The 22,768-nt window shown below is 45.7% G+C and overlaps 1 protein-coding gene across 2 annotated transcripts in view; it reads left to right on the top strand.

Annotated features, from left to right (window-relative positions):
* The window catches only part of CABCOCO1 (ciliary associated calcium binding coiled-coil 1), a 129,652-nt gene that overhangs the window by 8,061 nt on the left and 98,823 nt on the right, over positions 1-22,768 (top strand). For both annotated transcript variants that reach the window (XM_089780109.1, XM_075934880.2), the window contains exons 2-4: positions 790-899; positions 17,091-17,260; positions 19,958-20,102. In XM_089780109.1, coding sequence (XP_089636235.1) covers positions 790-899; positions 17,091-17,260; positions 19,958-20,102 — 425 coding nt within the window. The remainder of the gene's footprint in view (positions 1-789; positions 900-17,090; positions 17,261-19,957; positions 20,103-22,768) is intronic.

The following is a 22,768-nucleotide window of genomic DNA, read 5'->3' on the forward strand; positions in this document are numbered from 1 at the left end:
AATTACTCTCAGTGTTATAAGTAGACCGTTCGTTGGGAAAAGTAATTACATAATTTAGATTACGGTACACATATTTTAGTTTTGTATTGTTGGGCTACAGGTTGAACCTCTCTGATCCGGTACTCTCTGGTTTGGCAACATCCATTGTCTGGCATGATGTTAAGTAGCTGACAGTTCTCTTATCATAGGTGTGGCCAAGTTTCCTGCAACCTCATAAAGTTCTGTCTCTAAGTGTTTCGTGCTGTTGTTTAGCTCTAATTTACCCCTAAATGTCTTCTAAGAGCCCAATAAGTGAAAATTTGGTAATACTACTGGACAGTATTGACCTCCCATGGTCTGACACATTTTCTGGTTTGCATTGGTCAGGTCCCGGGTGCCGGACTGGAGAGGTTCAATCTGTATTAGAAAATCATGTATTTATTTTTAATTGCACAGAATAAAATTGTCAAAAATGGGTATAGTGGTTAACACTCACCTGAGGTGATTAGGGAGAAGTCAACTGCTTGTTTCTCTGGGTACAAAGCAAATAGAATGGTAGAGCATTGTGTGTGCGCGACTGCACACGAATATGTATGTAAAAGTTCCTGTTAGTTCATATGTCCTCCTGACTTCACCTCCATTCCTAACCTCTGTTCCTGGCTTTGTTGCTGCAGAAAATTACTGCTGCATTTCTGTTTTGATATTAGATGAATTATCTTTGTACATACATTCTTTAAAGTTCTTTAAGATCAAAAGTGTTTTATAAATTAGATTATTTTAAAAAAAAACACAATCTACTGTTTTTCATAGGAAGAAGGCCAAGATCAAGATACTGTAGCTGAAGAAAATTTGGCGTGGAGGTTTCTTTCTTTTTCCCAGATTAGTGTTTTGTTGGAACAAAATATAGAAGGAGTTCAAAAGTAAGTAACTAATATATAAAAAATGTACCTAATGCTGGTGCTTATGATTTGGTGGAAGAAAACTTGTGTGGTTTATCAGCTGAGGGTTTTTGCTGAAGATATCAAACTTGATAACTGTGATATTGATCATTTGGCGTGGTCTTAATTTCATAAAAACCTGCTAAATCCAATTCTGTAGCTGATAGAAAATAGTGAACTGACCACTATCTAAATAGATTGTGCATTGTGATATTAATTCATGATTTAATTGAAATTAAAAATATCATTTTCAAAAGAAATGAACAGTACTAATACTCTGTGCAAGACAATTATTTTTATATAGTTGGTTAGATTAATTCCACCAGCATTGTAGTACAGTATTGATTTACGTATGACATTTTTTGAAGACTTCTGTGCTAAATGAATGTTGATCTAACCCAATTTTTGGGACACTTGTGAACAGTGGCAATAATGGTGTAAAGAATAAAAGGTGTTGGTCTCAGAATGTACTCTTCTCCTATAATCTCTCCATGTTTTCATTTTTCTCTTTTGCTCATTTTCTTCAAAGGGATATTTTTGGTTGATACATTTTTGAATACTTGATATATTTATATTTTATAGCAGGTGTGATTTGTTTCAAAGGGATCAGTGTGTTGTCTTAACTGCTCCCCTTGTAGGTAATAGTGTCTAAAGTTGAAAAAATAGATAAATTTGGATATAATAAAAACTGACCCTTAGGAAAGTGGCAAAAAACTTCATATAAAATATCTAAGTTCTTAAGGATTTAAGATGAAAGTTTAGGCATTCACAGTTTGAAGTATTGTCATTCAGTTTCAAGTGTGAAATTTTCAAAAGTTCCTACGTGATTTAGGAGCACATATCCCATTGAAAAGTCACCTTGTAGTAACTTCTTACCAAGCTAAATTTAATGGAACTTATGCTCTAAAGTTACTTAGATGCTTTGGAAAATGCTGCTGTTAGTGGATAAATACAAATGTTTTTAGGTAAAATAAAAAAGATATGGATCATTTCCTTGAAATAGATATATTTTTTTGGTTAGGAAAAATATTGATGTAGTGGAATTTCATAGAGAAACTGGAAAGATTTTTTTTCCATCTAATATTAAAATGATGTTTTTATTTACTCTTTTATACTGCACTGTAGCTCTCCAACTTAAGGCATTAGAAACTAAAACATACACATCAATTGAGATGAAATTTCATTATCACCCTGTAACACAATTTCTTGCAGAATCTCTCATCTAAGATTAGAAAGGAAAATAGAGAGAGACCTTTGTTTTTCTCTTATCTCAGCTGATATATATATTTTCACAGATAGATCTTAAATTATATGTGCTGCATTTGACTGAAAAGAGGATGCTTCAAGGGCATTTTAGGTATCACAAACAATTTAGTACCAGTATTGAAACATCTGTAGCTCACCATAGGACATAATATTTATGTACTGTAAAGTTTCCTTGCCACTGCTGGAGAAACAATACAGTGCTAGATGGATCGTGCTTTTGATGTGTTGAAGTAATTTCTTAGTTCAGTCTATTGATCTACAGATTTTATACTGCTTCCCATCACTATAGTACTTGAGCTCCTTCCATGAAAAAATAGCAGTAGTAATAATAGAAGATATATGAAGAATTTATTGTTTTTCCAATCATTCTTGTGTGTAATTGTCAGTCACATAAATTCAAAACATTTAAAAAATGAATCAGAAAAGCCTAATTCCCTTTGATACAGTGATTGAGAAACCATGAAGTTGGCAGAAGCTTGGAAGACAGAGGTTTCAAACTTTGAAAAGTTCATAGTTGGCCGCACTCCATCTCCATTTCAGTCCATGACTAAGACCATGTCTACACTACGAGATAAGGTCAAATTTAATATGGTCAGTTTCTGGCCACCCAATTTTGCAAAGTCAAAGGCCCATGTCCTTACTATGGCTAAGAACCCAATATAGTCCAAAGTTGCATGTCCCCATTAGAGAGCCTACCATTGGCTCAGAGAGCAAAGCACCATGGGTAGCTTTGCATTCTGGGCTATGCTCCCAATGCCCATTAGGACCAAAACTCTGCAGTGTGTGTTTATGGGTTCATGTTGTCAGCATCCCATAATGCACTTGTTTAGTCTCTTCCCCGCCCCCCCCCCCCACTCTTTTGCTTGAGATCAATGGGAATTAGTCTTTTTACGCCTAAAAGGTTTGCCCTGGTTTCCCGCGCAGATGCCATAGCAGCATGAGCGTGGTTTCTGTTTTGCAGCAACCCATTGTGATACTGATGGTTGCTTTGGTGTGCCTAATTGCCACAATACTTTGAGAGCAGGGTGAGGAGGAGGATGAATCTCAGCTTAGCATGGAGTCACTGCTCATGCAAGCCCTGGCACTAATGCAAACACAGCTGCCAGTCAATCCTGTAGAAAAGATGGTATCCCAGTTCTGGCACCGTGAGACAAGCACAGACTGATGGGACCGCATTATGATGCAGAGATGGGACGATCAGAAGTGGCTGCAAAACTTCTGAATGCGCAAGGCCACTTTCTTGGAACTTTGCAAATGGCTTTCCTCTGCCTTGAAGTGCCAGAATACTTGAATGAGATCTGCTCTAACTGTGGAGAAGCACGTGGCAATAACCCTCTGGAAGCTTGCAATCCTAGACAGCTACCGTTCAGTAGGAAATCAGTTCAGAGTAGGGAAATCTGAAGTGGGGGCTGTTGATATACAAGAAGCCAAGGCGATCAATAACATTTTGTGACTCTGGGAAATGTGGATACCAAGTGTGTGGCTTTGCAGCATTGGGGTTCCCTAAAGAGACTGTTGTTCAGAGAACAGGTGTTTTTATTGAGGGGAAAACATCAGGAAAATGAAAGAAGTGGGAACCCAAAGGAGGGAGGGGGGCTCAGCCTTTTAAGGTCCGGGAGGGAAAAGGCTGCCCTTGAATCCCCCCCCTCCCTCACAACCTCTGTGTCCAGGGGCCTAGACGGACCCCAGGGGATGGAAGCAATGGAGCTGGGGGATGAGGGACAGGTATTCTGATTGGGGCAGACAGGCTCTGGGAAATGTTCTGTGAGGATGCCCTCTCCAGGCATGAAGCCAGGTGCTCCGTCACTGTCATGAGTGAGGCAAAGATGCTCTGTTGGAGTATGTCTACACTACAAAGTTAATTCGAACTAACAGACGTTAGTTCGAATTAACTTTGATAGGTGCTACACAGGCAAACCGCTAGTTCGAACTTAATTCGAACTAGCGGAGCACTTAATTCGAACTAGGTAAACCTCATTCTACGAGGACTAACGCCTAGTTCAAATTAAGTAGTTCAAATTAAGGGCTGTGTAGCCACTTAATTCGAATTAGTGGGAGGCTAGCCCTCCCCAGCTTTCCCTGGTGGCCACTCTGGGCACCACCAGGGAAACTCATCTGCCCCCCTCCTGGCCCCGGAGCCCTTAAAGTGGCACAGTCTGGCTACGGTACCTGTGCCAGGTGCAAGTCTGCCAGCACCCAGCCAGCAGACCCTGCACCTGGCACGGCACGAACCAGCCACCCGCTGCCACCCAGCCCTCCGCCTCTTCCCGGGACCAGGCTGGCGGCCTGGTCTAGTGCGGAGATCGTGGACCTCATCCACGACCTCCGCACTAGGCACAGGAAAGTGGCCGTCTAGGGCAGGATAGCTGCCAGCCTGGCCACCCAGGAGCAGGTTTGCATGAAAATCAGGGTGGTCCAGTGAGATACCCGACCCTGAGCCCTGAGCTTAGAACGGCTGTACTGGGTCAGACCAAAGGTCCATCTAGCCCAGTAGCCTGTCTGCCGACAGCGGCCAACAGTAGGGACCCTGGAGGGTGTGGACTGAAACAATGACCAAGCCATTTGTCTCGTGCCATCCATCACCAGCCTTCCACAAACAGAGGTCAGGGACACCATTTCTACCCCCTGGCTATAGCACTCCATGGACCCAACCTCCATGACTTTATCTTACTTCTCTTTAAACTCTGTTCTAGTTCTAGCCTTCACAGCCTCCTGCAGCAAGGAGTTCCACAGGTTGATTATTTGCTTTGTAAAGAAGAACTTTCTGTTATTAGTTTGAAGCCTGCTACCCATTCATTTCATTTGGTGTCCTCTAGTCCTTCTATTATGGGAACTAATGAAGAACTTTTCTTTATGCACCCTCTCCACACCATTCATGCTTTTATAGACTTCTATCATATCCCCCCTCTGTCTCCTCTTTTCTAAGCTGAAAAGTCCCAGTCTCTTTAGCCTCTCTTCATATGGGACCTGTTCCAAACCCCTGATCATTTTAGTTGCCCTCCCCTCTCCCACCTCCTTTTCCCAGTCTCCCCGAGTTTTGTTCAATAAAGAGAGTTTCTGTTTTTGAACACACGTGTCCTTTATTTTGTACATCAGGAAGGGGGGCTAGGCAGGGGTAAATGGAAGGAGGTGAGGGAGGAATGGAGTACGAGCCCCCGATGGGGAGGACTGGGGTGGCTCTGCGGGCTCCTCGGGGTGGAAGCCCTCTTGCAGCCCCCGAATTGCCCCCCCCGGATGGCAGCCTGCGGCAAGTGCAGCCGGGCTGATGGCCGAGTCCTGTGATATGCCGAGTGTGCACATTCAGGGCACTCCAAGCCAGGACTGCTTTGCTGTCCCTCATCAAGTTAGACAAGCGAGCGGGGAACCCCTGAGAACTGTCTGTCCGGGGTGGGGGTCGGGTCCCTTTAAGCACAGCCCTCGGCTAGCCTGAGACAGCAGCTCCACGCTTTAAGTCCTAATCTCATGCCCTGCCGGCATTGCTTCCAGCCATCCTTAACCTCGGTTCAGGGTCCATTCAATGTGGACATGCTAGTTCGAATTAGAAAAATGCTAATTCGAACTAGGTTTTAGGTCTAGATGCACTAGTTCGAATTAGCTTAGTTCGAATTAACTAATTCGAATTAAGTTAGTTCGAATTAGTGCTGTAGTGTAAACATACCCTTGCTGCCTTGCCTGCAGCTTCTATATGCTTTCCTCTCTTGATGTTCCATGATCCAGTCCTGGTGCTCTACCCGCATCTCCTCCACAGGTGTGTTCATGCACTCTATCTGCTCCCTGAATGTTTCCTCCCTTGTCCGTTTTCGCCTGCTACTCTGTACCAGGTGGGCAAATGCTGGAGCCGGGGAATGCACAGGGAGCTGGCTGCTGTTCCAGATGCAACGAAATGTTACAAGGGCACTGTGACGGGCCGAGCAGGCCCCGCGCTGCAGGGCTGGGAGTAGCCCAAGCCCAGCTGGCTGAAAGAGCCCCGTCCCTCCACCTCTGCTGGGCATGCTCCCAGCAGAGCCAGCATATAAAGGCAGAGGGAGCCCGGCAGGAGAGGAGGCAACTGGAGGGTAGAAGGGCCCAGGCCGCAACCCCAGTGTTCCTGCAGCAGCTGAAGCCAGAGCGAGGGCCAGCATCGGACTCCGGGAGTGAAGCCGGCAGCCAACCCCGCCGGAGGGACCGGACCACCTACACTGCCAGCTCTGGCCCCGGTAAGGACCGCCACTGAGTCAGACAGACTGTAGGGGTGCCAGGCTGGTAGGAAGCAGCCCAGGGAAAGGGATTGCTATCACAGCTTGGTGTGTATCGCTGGATTCCCCACCGAGCAGGTAGGAGCAAGAGTCCCTGCCTACAGGGCCCTCGGCTGGGACCCGGTGGAGAGGGAGGGCCCGGGTCCCCCTACCGCTCCCTGGGCAGCCAACCCCGGCTGTTAGAGGGACCGGGACACGGGACCTTAGAGGGGGGATGCACCCCACGTCAGGGGCGTGCCCCCCGACAGGCACAAACTGCAGTAAATACATTGTGTTAAGGCTAACTCTAAACTGTTAGCATATTGCGAAGGTCTCTGTACAGACAATGGAGATGTGGTCTGTGCAAGACCAAATTTTTGCTTTTAAAGTGGCCGCTTTACAGCAGGTGCCTAGAGCTCTCGGGAACATCTGCACTCACGTGGTTCAGAGGCAAGCAGGCATGATAAGGAGCTGGCCAGGGCAGGAGTCTGCAGGCAAGTTGGGGGGCGTGGCAGGGTAGCTTCCCTCTGTATCCAGTACATGTGGCTTTCTCGGACAGTGCTACTTTCCCAGCCCACGAGAAGCTGCAGGTGGGGTTGGTAGATAAGGGCACATGTGGCTTCCAGGAAAAATGCTACTTCCCCAACCCATGGGGTGGGATGAGGAATTTATATCTGGCACTTGCAGCTTCCCAGGGAGAGTGTTAATAGTGTCCAGGTTGCTATAGGGGATATCATTCTTCTCCAAATCACACAGAATGATCGGGAGCAGATGCTTCACTGAATGTGGCTATAAACCTGGGCTTTACGCTGCAATGCCTTGTGGTTCAATAATTCCAGACCACTTATGGGTGGGTTGGTGTGGGAAGGTATCCTACCATGGAGGATGAAATAACGCTGACCTCCCCAAGAACCTTGGGAGAAGAATCAAAGAGTTCCTACCTGAGAGCTTCATAGAGATCTACAGAGAAGATTCCTGCTCCATCTGCAGACATATTAATGAGCTGTTCTGTGCTCTCTGCGCTGTGTAGGCACAGAGTGCACCACACATTACACCCAATTATCTTAACCCGCTTGCTTTGTGAACTCACCAGAAGTGCCCTTCCTGGGTTCGGTGCTCGACTGGGAGACACTCTGGGAGAAGGGGACAGGCTCCAGCATGATGAAACCAGCTCGCTGAACACCAGCTGGCAATTCTTCTCCGCTTCCTCATCCCCCTCCGCCACGTGCCATCTTCCACGCTGACACCTGGAGTGTCTTGGCTGGACTTCACGGTCAGGCTTGGGAAGCTGGTCCAGTCCCCCCACCTACAAAATCGCATCCAATTGCTCATAGAAGCAGCAACTGTGCAGTGCTGCATCAGACTGTTCATTTACCTCCTTTGCCTTGTGGTAGAACTGCCTCAGCTCCTTGATTTTTGACTCGGCACTGCTGCTCATCCCTGGAATATCCTTTGGCTACCAGGCAGCTTGTGATCTTAGTGTAAATGTCCACGTTCTGCTTGCTGGTTTGGAACTCGGAGAGAATGGATTTCTCTCCCCACACCTTGTTGAGGACCAAGATAGTCCCGGACACTCTATACTGGTGCTCTTCTATGCCCCTGGGAACTAGAGTCCATGGGAGTAGAAGTTTTGGAAATCATTGTAGAATTTGAACTGCTAGAAGTCATGGCCATGTTTACTACAGTGTGCTGCTTGCTCTGAGATGTGCTCACAGTGCTGGCCACACGGGAAATGAAATTCAAATTTTTCTGGGGGTTTTCCTGTTGAACTTGAGACCAATAGAAGCTCAAGTTCTGGCTGAAGTGGTCAGAGCGGGGCAGTATGGGATGCCTCCTGAAGGCCAAGAACTTCAACTTTCTCTACACTGGGTCTACACTACCATAAATTTGACTATGACAGGCTGGGAATAGTGTTACTCCTTGTGAAATCAGGAGTAACCAACAACTTCAGCGGCCCATAAGGTGAATCTGATGCTTCCTTCCTAAGTGAAGTACTTTTCATTTATCCTTATTAAACTTCTTCCTATTTACCTCAGACCATTTCTCCAGTTGTTCCAGATCATTTTGAATTATGAACCTATTCTCCAAAGTACTTGCAACCCCTCTCCGCTTGGTACCATCTGCAAACTTAGTAAGTGTGTGCTCTATGCCAGTACCTAAATCATTGAAGATATTGAACAGAACCGGTACCAAAACATCCCTGAGGAATGTCATTTGTCATGCCCTTCCAGCATGACTGTGAACCATTAATAACTACACTCTGTGAATGGTTATTGAGCCAGTTGTACGCCTACCTTGTTATAGCCCAATCTAGATTGTATTTCCCTAGTTTATTGATAACATCATGAAATACCATATCAGATGCTTTACTAAATTCTAGGTATACCATGTCTTCCACGTCCTATTTATCAACAAGACTTGTTACCCTATCACAGAAAACTAGCAGATTGGTTTGCCATGATTTGTTCTTTCCAAATCCATGCTGGCTTTTACCTATCACATCATTATCTTCCAGATGTTTGCAGATGAATTCCTTAATTATTTGCTCCATTATGTTTACTGGAACAGAAGTTAAGCTGACTGATCTATACTTTCCTGGGTTGTTCCTATTTCCGTTTTTATAGATGGACACTATATTTGCCCTTTTCCAGTCTTCTGGAATTTCTCCCGACTTCCATTACTTCTCAAAGATGATACCTAATGGCTCAGATACCTCTTCTATCAACTCCTTGAATAGACTAGGGTACATTCCATTAGGCGCAGGTGACTTGAAGACATCTTACTTCTTTAACTAATCTGTAACTTGTTCTTTTCTTATTTTAACTTCAGAACTTACCCCATTTCCACTAGCATTCACTATGTTAGGGTATGTCTGCACTACCACCCTAGTTCGAACTAGGGTGGTAATGTAGTCAACCGGAGTTGCAAATGAAGCCCGGGATTTGAATTTCCCGGGCTTCATTTGCATCTTGCCAGGCGCCGCCATTTTTAAATGTCCTCTAGTTCAGACTCCGTGCCGCGCGGCTACACGCGGCATGAACTAGGTAGTTCGGACTAGGTTTTCTATTCCTATTGGCAGGACCAATCCCCACTAAATCAACACAGTAAAGGCTATGTCAAACTGAGACTTAAAAACCTCTAAAGATGGAGATTCTACCACCTCCCTAGGTAACCCATTCCAGTGCTTCACCACCCATCTAGTTAAATAGTTTTTCCTAATAGCCTGCAGGAGCTCCTTCCCCTCTGGGGGTGCACCCCAACTAAGCAGCTCTGGCTGCCTTTATACCAGGGCTACACTGGTAGCATGCCCAGTAGTGGTGTGGGGACAGAGCTTGCTCCACCTAATAAGCCTGGTGTCCCCTCACCTGGCTAGTGTGGGATTGATTCGCCCTATCACACACCCTCCCCCTTAAGAGGGGCTCCCTGGGAAGCTCCTCCTCCCTTCCATCTGGGCCTCAGCGGGAGAAGAAGTTCATATTCATGTGCACCTTCTCTGGCCAATGTGCCACCTGAAAGGAATAAGTCTGTAGGGACAAGTACCAACGCATTATTTGGGCATTGGTGTCCTTCATAGTTTGCAGCCACTTAAGCGGGGCATGATCAGTGACTACAGTAAAGGAATTGCCCAGCAGGTAATACCTAAGGGCCTCAATGGCCCATTTTGCTGCCAGTGCCACCCATTGTATTGTCGAGTATTTGGTTTCCCGGGAATATAGCTTATGGCTGAGGTTAAAGAATCATGTGTTCCTCTCTGTTCATCTCATGGGATAACATGGCTTCCACTCCTACCTTGGAGGCTGAACGGCTTTGTAAAGTCAGGTTGGGCCAATACTGGCTCTTGGAGTAGCAGGTCTCGCAGGATCCGAAAGGTTCCTTCACACTCCTTCGACCACTCCCCCTTTCTGGACCCTTGGCTCTTAGTCAGGTCTGTCAGTGAGGCAGCTAGGGTGGAAAAGTTAGGAACAAATCTGCGGTAATACCCTGCCAGCCCTAAAAACTGCCTCATCTGCTGCTTTGTGGTAGGGGTGGGATAGTCTTGGAGGACCTGCAACTTGTTGACCAATGGCCGCACCCTCCCTTTTCCTACCATGTATCCTAGATACGTCACCTATCTTTTGCCTAGGTGACATTTGGTGGGGTTTACTGCCAATTTAGCCCCCTCCAGGGCCCTTAGCACCTTTTCTAGATGTTGAAGGTGCCTCTCCCAGCTCTCACTGTATACGATGATGTCGTCGATGTATGCAGCCGTGTACCCATCATGTAGGTCTAGGACTTGATTGATAAGGTGCTGAAACGTGGCGGCAGCCCTGTGCAGTCTGAACGGCATCATTGTGAATTGGTACAGCCCAAAGGGGGTTGGGAACGCCATTTTCTCCTTTGCTGCGGGGGTCAGAGAGATTTGCCAGTATCCCTTTATAAAGTCTAGCGTGGAGATGTACTCGGCCTTTCCTAGCCATTCAACTCGTCCACTCTCGGTATGGGGTAAGCATCGAACCGTGATATGGCATTCACTTTATGAAAATCGACACAGAACCTCACCGACCTATCTGGCTTGGGCACCAATACGATGGGGCTTCTCCACTCACTCCTTGGATGACCCCAAGAGCCAGCATTTCCTTTAGCTCTTGGCACACGGTGTCCCACATGGGGGTAGGGGGCAGGGGTTATCTCTCACTTTCTGGCCGGAGAAGTTGACAATGTGATGATTCGCCAACGGGGTTCTTCCTGGCTTATTTGACAATACATGCGGGAATCAGGTGATCAGGCTTTGTACCTGTTGACGTTGCCCCTCGTCTAGGTCTGGCCAGAGGTCTACTGGCTGGTGCTCCCCTGAGAAGCTGGCTTGTGGCCCAAATTCCGACTCTGGGATACAAGGGGCGATCGGCATGGGCTCCTGCTCTTTCCGGGCCTTTAAGAGGTTTATACATACAAGATGGGAAGCGACTGTCTAGGAAGGAGCATGGCAGAAAGGGATCTAGGGGTCATAGTGGACCACAAGTTGAATATGAGTCAACAGTGTGATGCTGTTGCAAAAAAAGCAAATATGATTCTAGGTTGTATTAACAGGTGTGTTGTAAGCAAAACTCGTGAAGTCATTCTGCCGCTCTACTCTGCACTAGTTAGGCCTCAGCTGGAGTACTGTGTCCAGTTCTGGGCGCCACATTTCAAGAAAGATGTGGAGAAATTGGAAAGGGTACAGAGAAGAGCGACAAGAATGATTAAAGGTTTAGAGAACATGACCTATGAAGCCAGGCTTCATGAACTGGGCTTGTTTAGTTTGGAAAAAAGAAGATTAAGGGGGGACATGATAGCGGCTTTCAAATATCTAAAAGGGTGTCACAAGGAGGAAGGAGAAAATTTGTTCCTCTTGGTTTCTGAGGACAGGACAAGGAGTAATGGGCTTAAAGTGCAGCAGGGGAGGTTTAGATTGGACATTAGGAAAAAATTCCTAACTGTCAGGGTGGTCAAATATTGGAATAAATTGCCAAGGGAGGTGGTGGAATCTCCCTCTCTGGAGATATTTAAGAACAGGTTAGATAGACATCTGTCAGGGATGGTGTAGACGGAGCTTGATCCTGCCTTGAGGGCAGGGGGCTGGACTCGATGACCTCTCGAGGTCCCTTCCAGTCCTATGATTCTATGATTTATATGGTATATGTGGGTCTCTTTGCGCCTCCCGGGGAGTCACATCTCATAATCCATGGGGCCCACTCTCTGGATCACTTCAAATGGACCCTGTCATTTTGCTAATAGCTTGGACTCAGTGGAGGGGTAAGGAGCAATACTCAATCCCCCGGTTGGAAGATCCTTACCTTTGTTCCCTTGTTGTATTGCTGTGCCTGGTCCTCCTGGGCCTTCTGCAGGTTCTTTTGGGCTAGTCATCCAAGTTCTTCCAGCCTCTCCCTCAGGTGGACCACATAGTGGATGGACCCCTGGGCGGGCGTCTCTTGCTCTTCCCAAGTCTCCCTCACCAGGTCCAGGATTCCTTTTGTCTGGTGGCCGTACATCAGCTCGAAGGGGGAAAATCATGTGGAGGACTGGGGTATCTCTCTCACTTCAAAAAGAAGAGCTGGCAGCTACTTATCCCACAGATGGGGGTCTTCATCCACGAATTTGCATAGCATGGTCTTCAGGGTTATATTAAAACGCTCCACTAGCCCATCAGTATGGGGGTGGTACACGGCGGTTTTGAGGGTGCAGTTATTCAACAGCCGACATGATTCTGCCATGAGCTTTGATGTTATGTTTGTCCCCTGACCGGTTAGGATCTCCTTCAGGAGCCTGACCCTTGTGAACACCTTCAGCAGTTCATCTGCGATGGCCCGGACAGTCGTAACCCACAAAGGGACTCCCTCTGGGTTATAGATGGTAGTCCATGATTACTAGAATATATTTATTTCCTCTTGCACTTCTTTCCAGCAGGCCCACTAGATCCAAACCTATACATTCAAATGGTGTCCCTACCACCGGTAGTGGTACTAACAGTGCCAGTGGGACCCTGCCCGGGCCCGTTTTGGCATTCTGGGCATAAGGCAAAATAATCCCACCCCTTGCGATGTATCCCCGGTCAAAAGAATCACTGGGCCACCCTATGTAGTGTCTTTTCCCGGTCTTGTCCTGCCCACGGTATGGCGTGGGCCAACTGGAGCAACGTCCGCCAGAACTGTCGGGGCACCAACAGCTGACAGCTGTCGACATGAGTTTGTGGGTCTGGGGCCAGCCGATACAGGAGGTCATTTCAGATCCCAAACCAGGGCCCCTGGGTTCTACCTGACGACCGCATCTCCCCTGACAAGGGGTTTCCGCCTGGTCCCAAGCCCGGCTGAGGGTTGGATCGTTCCTCTGTTCCTTGCGAAAGTCCCCTCCTAGGTCTATGCCTGCCTGCTGGTGATCTATACTTGGAGTGACCATAAGGGGCCTGCTCCCCCCGGGTCCCTTGAGCTTCCTTTCTCTGGGTCTTCCTCTGGCTTTTGACCTGCCAAGGCTGCCTGGGAATAGGTCAGGTCTTTTCCCCCAGCACATTCCTGGATTTCGCCTCATAAGAGGCCTGTGAAATAGGGCCAGTCCTGGCCCAACACCACTGGATATGCCAATTTTGGGGCCAACACCACTGTACAGTGATCCTCATGGGGACCTATTGCTAGCTTCACCCATGTCGTGGGGTACGCCCTCACGTCTGCATGGATACACTGTAGCTATATAGGTGCTCCCCACCAGTCTGGCCTGGGGATTAGCCCCTCCTGAATTAGGGTCTGCACACAACCGGAGTCCACTAGGGCTATTGTCTATAGGCTATTCACCCTAATGGGAATTACTATTTTTGCTCGGTCTCTCTTGTGAGCTCTCGCCCCCATCACCAGTACCTGTCCGTAGCTGCAGTCCATGAATGGGCAATCATGCTTGAAATGGCCCTTCTGGCCGTGCTCATAACAAATAATCTAGCTCGAATCTGCTGAGGCTGCCTCCTGGGTGGGTGTCCGCCTTTCCCAGGGTGGGTCAGTCTCTCTTTGTCCTGTGATTCCCCAGCCTGGCCCTCTGGTTGGGCTGCCTTTGCCGAGTCAGGATGCTCCCTTTGGAATAGGTGGTCCCCCCACCTTGCTTACTCTTCCTCCTTTCCCGGGGTCTCTGTGTTACTCAGCCTCAGCTCGGCCTTCGGAGCTTCCTCTGCTGCCATATAATCCTCCATGAGGGAAACAACTTGGGCCAGAGTCTCGGGGCGGTGATGTTGGATCCGCTCCTTTCCTCTTCGGGAGGAGGAACTGCTCCAGGACCACCAACTCAGCAACCTGGGTTGCCGACCTCTTCTCTGGCTCTAACCACCACCAACACTGTGTCCGAATTCTCTGGGCCACCGCCTAGGGCTGTGCTCCCGAAGGGTTCCGTTCTCGTCGCAACCATTGGTGGTAGGTCTCGGCGCTGATCCCCGCTTGGTCTAGTATGGCCATCTTCATCCGGGGATATTTCGTTGCCTCCCCGGGAACCATGTTTCAATAGGCTAACTGAGCCAGTCCCATTAGGTAGGGGGGCCAGCATACTAGCCCAATGTTCTGGGGGCCATCTGGCAGCCGTTGCAACCCGTTCAAATGTCACTAAGTATGCCTCAGGCTCATCATCGGAACCCATCTTGGTAAGTCTCAGAGGGTATGTCTACACTACCCTCCTAGTTCGAACTAGGAGGATAATGTAGGCATACCGCACTTGCAAGTGAAGCCCGGGATTTGAATTTCCCGGGCTTCATTTGCATAAGCGGGGAGCCGCCATTTTTAAAACCCCGCTGGTTCGAACCCCGTGCAGCGCGGCTACACGGGGCACGAACTAGGTAGTTCGAACTAGGATTCCTATTCCAAACTACCGGTACACCTTGTTCCACGCTTATGCAAATGAAGCCTGGGAAATTCAAATCCCGGGCTTCATTTGCAAGTGCGGTATGCCTACATTGCCCCGTTCCACGAGGTGTACCGGTAGTTCGGAATAGGAATCCTAGTTCGAACTGCCTAGTTCGAGCCCCGTGTAGCCGCGCTGCATGGGGTTCGAACCAGCGGGGTTTTAAAAATGGCGGCTCCCCGCTTATGCAAATGAAGCCCGGGAAATTCAAATCCCGGGCTTCATTTGCAAGTGCGGTATGCCTACATTACCCCGCTGGTTCGAACTAGCGGGGTAGTGTAGACATACCCAGAGATAGTCCACCCAGGCTCAGCGTCCCACCTCCCTCCACTTCATCGGAGAAAGAAGGGGGAGTAGCCTTCCACAGGGTAGCCATCTGTTGTGCCCAGCATTCCTGTTGGGCTTGCTGCTGGCTGGCTAGCTCTCTCAGAAGCTGCTGCTGTTGTTCCTGCCTCCTTGAGGCTTGCAGCTGCTGCTGGTTCGCCAACTGTTGCAATTGGTTTTGTGGCTGCTGCTGTTGGGCCGCCTGCTTTTATTGGTGGTCCATCATCCAGTCAAAGAGCTTGCCAGGGTCCATGGTGTCGACCCTCTGGTTACCAGCCCTCCCCCTTCTAGGGGGATCGGCCCAAAAAAAAGGGAACCAAAGAGAGATTTGTTTTCCTCACTTTTTTTTCTTTCTTCTGGTTTGTAACCCCAAACCTTCCCCCTTTTACCAGGGTGGGGGGGAACCATTTAAATACTACCCATGCTCTCCACCAGTTGTGGCGGGGTGTCTTGCCTCGCATCTCTCCCAAAGGATGTTTTTCCAAGTCAGGCCCAGCGCCCTAGTCTCTCAAAGTCAGGTCCAGCAGCCTAGTTTATAATGCTCCTTGTCTGGGGTTCAAGGATAGGCGGGCCTGGGCCCTCCCTCTCCACCGGGTCCCAGCCCAAGGCCCTATCAGTGGCTGGTGATTTCCACCACTGATTCGGCGGGGAGTTCCCCCCAAAACGTACTGAGTCCGCTGGGGCTCCTTTGGTTTCCCGCCCTGAGCTGTTTCCTACCCTGCTCCCCTGGCTGGTGCAGACCCCAACTGTGTGGTTGGTACTGTCGGCGATAGTGGCGGCGGGTACGGCAAGGGCTGGTGAGGCAACAGACTGCAGTCGGCGTGGCTGCTGATGCCAGCGCGGCAGTTGAGGCTGCAGCTCCACTGGTGCAGTGGCAGGAACTCCGACAGCAAGGGTGGGTGCCCCTGTGCTCCTGCAGGAACTCCTTCCCCTCTGGATGTCCGCCCTAACGGAGCAGCTCCGGCTGCCTTTATACCAGGGCTACACTGGGAGCATGCCCAGTAGTGGTGTGGGGTCGGGGCTTGCTCCATCCAATAAACCTGGCCTCCCCCTCCCTGGCTAATGCGGGGTTGGTTCATGCCATTGCAAGGTGTTACAAGGAGGAGGGAGAAAAATTGTTCTTGGCCTCTAAGGATAGGACAAGAAGCAATGGATTTAAACTACAGCAATGGAGGTTTAGGTTGGATGTTAGGAAAAACTTCCTATCTGTCAGGGTGGGTGAATACTTGAATAAATTGCCTAGGGAGGTTGTGGCGTCTCCATCTCTGGAGATATTTAAGATCATGTTAGATAGACATCTATTAGGGATGGTCTAGACCAGTGGTTCCCAAACTTTTTGGCATCACACCCCCTGTTTAATTTTTGAGGAACTCTTAAACCCCCCCCTTCCCCCAGCAGCAAAACTTGTTGCAAAAAAAAAAGGAACTGACCGGGGCCAAAAAACAAAAATGCCAGCAAAACTTGGGGGGGGGGGGGGGGGGGAGGGGTTGGGTTGCCTCACGCCCCCGCCCTGGAATTTCTTCACATATCCCAGTTTGGGAACCCATGGTCTAGATAGTATTGGATCCTGCCGTGAGGGCAGAGGACTGGACTCGATGACCTCTCGAGGTCCCTTCCAGTTCTAGTATTCTATAATAGTTGATATTTCCCATCACCACCAAGTCCTGTGCTTTGGAGGATTCTGTTAGTTAAGAAAAGCTTCATCCTCCTTTTCTCCTTTCTTAGGTGGTCTGTAGTAGCCTCCCAGCATGACATCACCCTTTTTCTTGTTGTTGCCCTTTTTAACCTAACTCAGAGACCTCAACCTCAGTCCAAGTATATACACTTGTAATATATAAGGCAACACCTCTTCCCTTTTTTCCCTGTCTATCTTTCCTGAGCAAGCTGTACCATATACCAATATTCCAGTCGTGAATTATCCCATCAAGTCTGTGATACTTGTGGGACCTCTCATTTGAATTTATACTTCATCTTTCTACCACAGGAAACTGGAGGAGTTTCTGAATTTCAGACAAGTTAAAACATCTTTGAAGGAAGCTGTTTTACTAGATTATTATGGATCGGGATTTTGGTGGGCTAAAGAAAGGGACTTCACTCATCTACAGCTCTCAGGATTCATGGCTGTCTTGAACTTTGTATTGGAGAACATCAGCAGTAAGTATAATTCTTAACATATTTACTTGAACAGAAACTTAGCATGTTCTCTCAATTAATTGTTTTTAATGTAAGTGGCTAATATTTTTAATTAGAAATATTTATTAAATTATTCATCCCCTCCAAGTATAAGCATTCTGTGTGTGCTGTATTTTGAAGATAACTTTTAGCTGCAGATAAACTTTGATATCTTCTGAACAGAATAGACTATTTTTTAAAAATTAACTGCAATTCCCCCCCTCACTTTTTACCATATTATTACCTTGCAAAAAGTTCTTGAATAGAATTAACTAGGAATTGTGCCAGAATATACACGTGGTTTGTGGTTAGGAAAAGAATATTTAGGAATTCCAGGGGTCTTGCTGCCTCCACTATACAAATATCTTAGTATGAATTAACTGTACTACTGAAACTATGGAGAAAAATGAAAGCCCATAAGAAACTAGGAAAGCCCATAAGAAACCTGGCATTGCTTGGGTCCTTAACACAATTTATTTTTGTAAATAAAAGGAAAATGTACACCCTGTATTGAAATGATCGTATTTTTCAAAAATGCAGTTATTTCAATTTTTACTTTTTATTTTGGATTTCTTAAAAAGGCATTATTAAAATGTTTACATTGAAAAAAATTTACTAAAAATATTAAATGGAAATGCCATCCAGTATATTTTTTCTTCATCCATATAAACTCTTATCATTCACTATGTTTTAACAAAAAAGGGCTATCGTCGATTTGTTTCCGGTAACATTTACTTCTAGTTTTCAAACCCTAAGCATTGATTTAGCTGCACCAAAACAGAGCACTACTCCAAATTTCTCTGCTTTATCTCTTTTCTGTAAGGTTTATTGAGAAGCAATTCTATTCCAAGTTCATGCTATTATTCTGGTTCATCTTAGTTCAGTCTCTTTCAACATTTGAGGACTGTACTTGATTTGGTCATTCTATCTCTCTTCTGTTTGGTTTTATGAGAAGCAATCCTATTCCAGACACATCCTGTTTTCTTGGCACAATCAAACCTTTCTGTTCTTTAAGTTATGATAAGAGGAATTTGGTAGTCCTAGCTCTTACCATTTAGCAATGGTAAGATGAAACAGACAAATTCTCTGCAATATACAGTATATCTGTTTTTGCATGTGTATCTATAATACGGGTTGGACCTCCCTGGTCCAGCACCCGCAGGTCCTGACCAGTCCTAAATAAGGGAATTTGCTGAACCAAAGAAGGTCCCCTCCCACCAGCCCACCACCCTCCCCACTTCCAGTCTGCTGCGGCCCCAGCAAATTGGGCTGCCTGGCAACCAGGCTCACTTGCTGGCCTGCCAGGGCATTACTTGCTTGCCTGCCTCACACCTGTTGTTGCCAGCCCCACCACAGATGTTGGGAGGTCCAGCCTGTACTATGTACTATTCACAGAACTGGTAGTGTTGCTTGTTATTAGGGGTGCCTGACACTCCTCATTATAAAACCCTGTTTTTAGTTGCTGAAAACTTAGCCAAAGTTTAACCATTTGGGCTGAAATTTTCTATGCCAATTGTTTTCAATAGGCTGATTTTATTTTATCTTTTTGAAATTTCAGCTAAAATACATTTCAGATTTTTCAGTGATGTTGTAGAAGAATTGTTGTTTGCCCATGTTAAAATATCCTGGTGACCTTTTCCTCTCTTTTAAGAGCTGTAGCACCCTCATGCTTTGAAACAGGGACTTGAAATTTAGGGAGAGAATGGCCTGTGAATCAGGGATGTGTCTTTCTCTGTCACTGTGAAAATGTGCCCATATTTGGCCTAGTGATAAGCTTTTGGAAAATAAATCCAAATCTCTCTCTCTCTCTTTGTGAGTGTGAGTGTGGCAGGCAGGCTTTTGGAAAATCAATCCAAATCTGTGTGTGAGATAAGCTTTTGGAAAATAAATCCAAATCTCTGTGTGTGTTAAAATTTTAACAACTAACTCACTAAAGATTTTGTTTTTAGTAGGCATGTTGCTTCCTGGGGCTGAAGAGGACTTGCCCTGCTCTTGCCATTCTGTTGCAAACTGTGCTGTGTTCAGACACTGTTTCTGAGAACAAGGGTTTATGTCTCCTCTGATCTGCAGTGAGCCCCCAAATCTGCCTGATTCAATTGCAATGGGGAGAGGAGATTAGGAATAGGAGACTAGAACTGGAAACTGGTTGGAGGGGTAGGGAAAAAGGCAATGGAAGCTGGCATGGAGGATAAGCCTAAAACAGGTTAGTAAGAAGTTGGGGTTGGAAGCTAGGGAGAAGACAAGGACTCGCTGTATCAGGAGATTGAGTCCGAGAACCAGTGTGGAGAGGTGGGAGGAGAGAACAATGACTGGTGGGCAAAGAGCTTGCTGGGGAATGGAGGTGAGTATGGAGGTGAACTCTGACACTGGAGGAGAGAGATTATCATCTGGGTTTAAGCTGTAAGTGTGTGCTGACTGTCAGTTGAGCACTTTGTCTTTAATGCTCATCTTGTGCAAAAATAGTTTGCTGTATATGATTGGACTTAAGAAAGTGCTTAAAGGTAATGCTGAGAACAGGGTCTGACACAGCATATGTAATGCTACTTAGGACTGGTGTTCTTTTAGTCGTGCCTTAGTTAGGAGAGTGCTCATTCAATATGCAGCAATACAATTTGACCAATTTTAAAAAAATATGTTCTACCTGGTTTCAAATGCATCTTTTCAAACTTTTAATTATAGCCAAACATATGACACTAGAGGACAACATAAAAGAGCTTGGGAGAGCAATGGCTGGAATAGGGGAGTCACATTCAGAAAAAAGTGGTGGTCTGGATTTCTTCAGTGTTGATCAAGCCAAGGCTATAATCAGTTACTTGAAGAGCAGGTATTCTTCTTTTCAATATCACTTATGTTTTATTCTAGAAGTTTAGTGTTTTAAATGATCTGCCAATAAAAAGAGTTGTTTAATTTAACATAATCAAACTTTGCCAAAAAATTCTGCACATACTAAACTAACCCTTCTGTCCTTCTTCTCCCTCCCCAAAATTACTTAAATAACAAGAGTTTGGCTTCAGACAATACAAGCCAATGACTTCAGAGTTCAGACTAAGACTCTGTCTTGTTTCATGAGCTTGATGCTGAAGATTCTGTATTCTTCAAGTGGGCAACAGGAAGTTTTTTTCCTTTTGGTGAGGTATGGAGAGGGGAGGAAAGGGTAGAGTGTTACCTTAATGATTAAATTATAAATGAAATAGTTTTAGGCCTTAGTCCAGCACAGAATTAGATCCATATATGTAACTTCAAACCAGTGAGTAGTCCAATTCATTTCAGTGGAATTACTTACATGGTTAAAGTTATGTACTTACTTAAGTTCTGTTCTGGCTGAAGGCCATAATGAATAAACACAAGTCATGAACATTTGAGATGCAAGATGGGTATTGTAACATCTTTTATTGGACCAGCTTCTGCTGGTGAAAGACAAGCTTTGAGCTGCAAAGCCCTTCCTCATCTGTGTGGCCCTTAAGAAGTTGTCTTAAAAACTTGTTTCTTTCACTAGCAGAAGTTTGTTCAATAAAAGATGTTCCCTCACCCATCTTGTGCCTCAGTATCATCAGACAGGCATGAATATAACACTTCAAACATGAAAACTATTTGAATTTTTAATATAGATTACATTCAAAGACAAATTGGGAGATCTAATGGGTGGATTAGAGAATCCAGTAGCATTTTATGTACAATGGTGTTCTGAAAATCATTTCCATGTTGTTTTTTTCAGGCTACCTATACAACAGTATAAAAGGGATTCATTACTAGTTTGCAAATTACTACCATTTTAAGCACAAAAAGAGATGTGGGTGTAAACAGTCATACACACATGCGCAAATATACACACTAGCAGATGTACTTGGCATTGCTTGGGTCTTAAACTTAAGGCTTGTGGGTTTTTTTGGGGGAAAATAAATGAAAAATGTACATGCTTTATTTCAATGGTTATATTTTTAAAAACGAAGGAAAATCAAGGCTGGAATGAGGGTTCAGTCAAAGAGAGGCAGGGGGTGGGTGGCTTAGGGAAAACGGTATGAAGGTAAGGGGGGGAGGCTCTGGGGGCTGGCCTGCCCTCCAGTGGCACCGCTGTGGCCTGCAGGCTGTCTGGGGAGGGACCAAGCTCTGGGGGCTGTCTCCCACAGCTGCATCCATGCAGTAACCCCCTACGGCCTGTATGCTGTCTGGGGAGGTGCTAGGAACTGGGGGCTGCCCTCTGCAGTAGCCCCACCCTCAGCCTTCAGGCTCTCCACAGGGATTTAGCACTTACAGTTTAGAAGAAATTCTTGAGCAAACAGACCCCCAGACAGATGTTCTCTTAGGTAGATAGGTAAATAACTAGATAGATAGATAAAATGTAACAAATGAAAGGCCTGAAATGTAACAAATGAAAAGGGCCCGTCCAGCATATGAATGCAAGAGCGTAATCCTAGCATTTGCTTCCAGTGCTTGGTGAGTGGCATGCCCCATAGAGCTTGTAGCTTTTGCTGGTGGACAAGAAGGGATAAGAAGTAGTGGAAAGTAATGCCTCCAGCACACTGAGGTATACACTGACCTAGATATACACTTGTGCAGCACACTCCCTAGTTTGAGTGGTAGGGAGACTTGATAGGGAATTGTGACAATATCCCTCCTCGTGTTCTCCAAGCACAGTGCAAAAATGAACTACCCCTTGCTTTGGGCTAGATCAAAATGTCATGATCTAACCCTAAAGTAAAAGTATTTATGAATGTTTTTACTTTTTTTCTTTCTAAAGCTTTCATATGTTTTTTATGGAACAAGGGTTTTTTCCATGAAAGAATACAAAGACTCTTGGGTAACTATGCTTTTAGACTATGCAGGTCCCTGTAGTTTGTAGTGTTTTGACCTAAGAGACTATAGACCTAGTTTTCTATTCAAATCTTAACTTCCATGGGTGTAGGATCAAGTCCTATAACTTTATCAGTGGAATGTTAATCTGGCTAACATCTAATCTTGATGTTAATCAAGTATGTTCATGAATATAAACAATTCTTCCCAAATTGCTGAAAAAATATATAAAAGCCTTTATTTCAGACATTTACATATTTTAAAGAAAAAATTTGGTACATGTAACTTTGAAGTAATTTTAAAATTATACAGACAAAAAAATAACTAAATTTTGTTACGTTTTAATGTGTTTTCCCATCTTTCTTTTACTTGTTTAATTTTTAAATTATAGGTCTGTAGCTATTTTCTAGGAAAATATATCCTTATTAATCTTCTTCACTTGCGTAAATGGCATCATAACAAAATCTTATCCTTTAAGTATTTACATGAGTAAAATTAATTATACCTGCAGTTGTTATAAGCATTGTGCCCAAAAAATTACTATTGGTAACAATAGAAACAAAGAACAAGTACATTAAATTGTATCTCTTAGAAGACACAGAATTTTTGTCCTCAACATAGGATTATTGGTGCTAGGTTAAAAGTAGTTTTATTAAAGAGTGAATTCAGAACTTCCAAAATCGTCATCATAATGTGTAT

The sequence above is a fragment of the Pelodiscus sinensis genome, chromosome 8 (genome assembly GCF_052426305.1).
Source record: "Pelodiscus sinensis isolate ZL-2025 chromosome 8, ASM5242630v1, whole genome shotgun sequence".
NCBI lineage: Eukaryota > Metazoa > Chordata > Testudines > Trionychidae > Pelodiscus > Pelodiscus sinensis.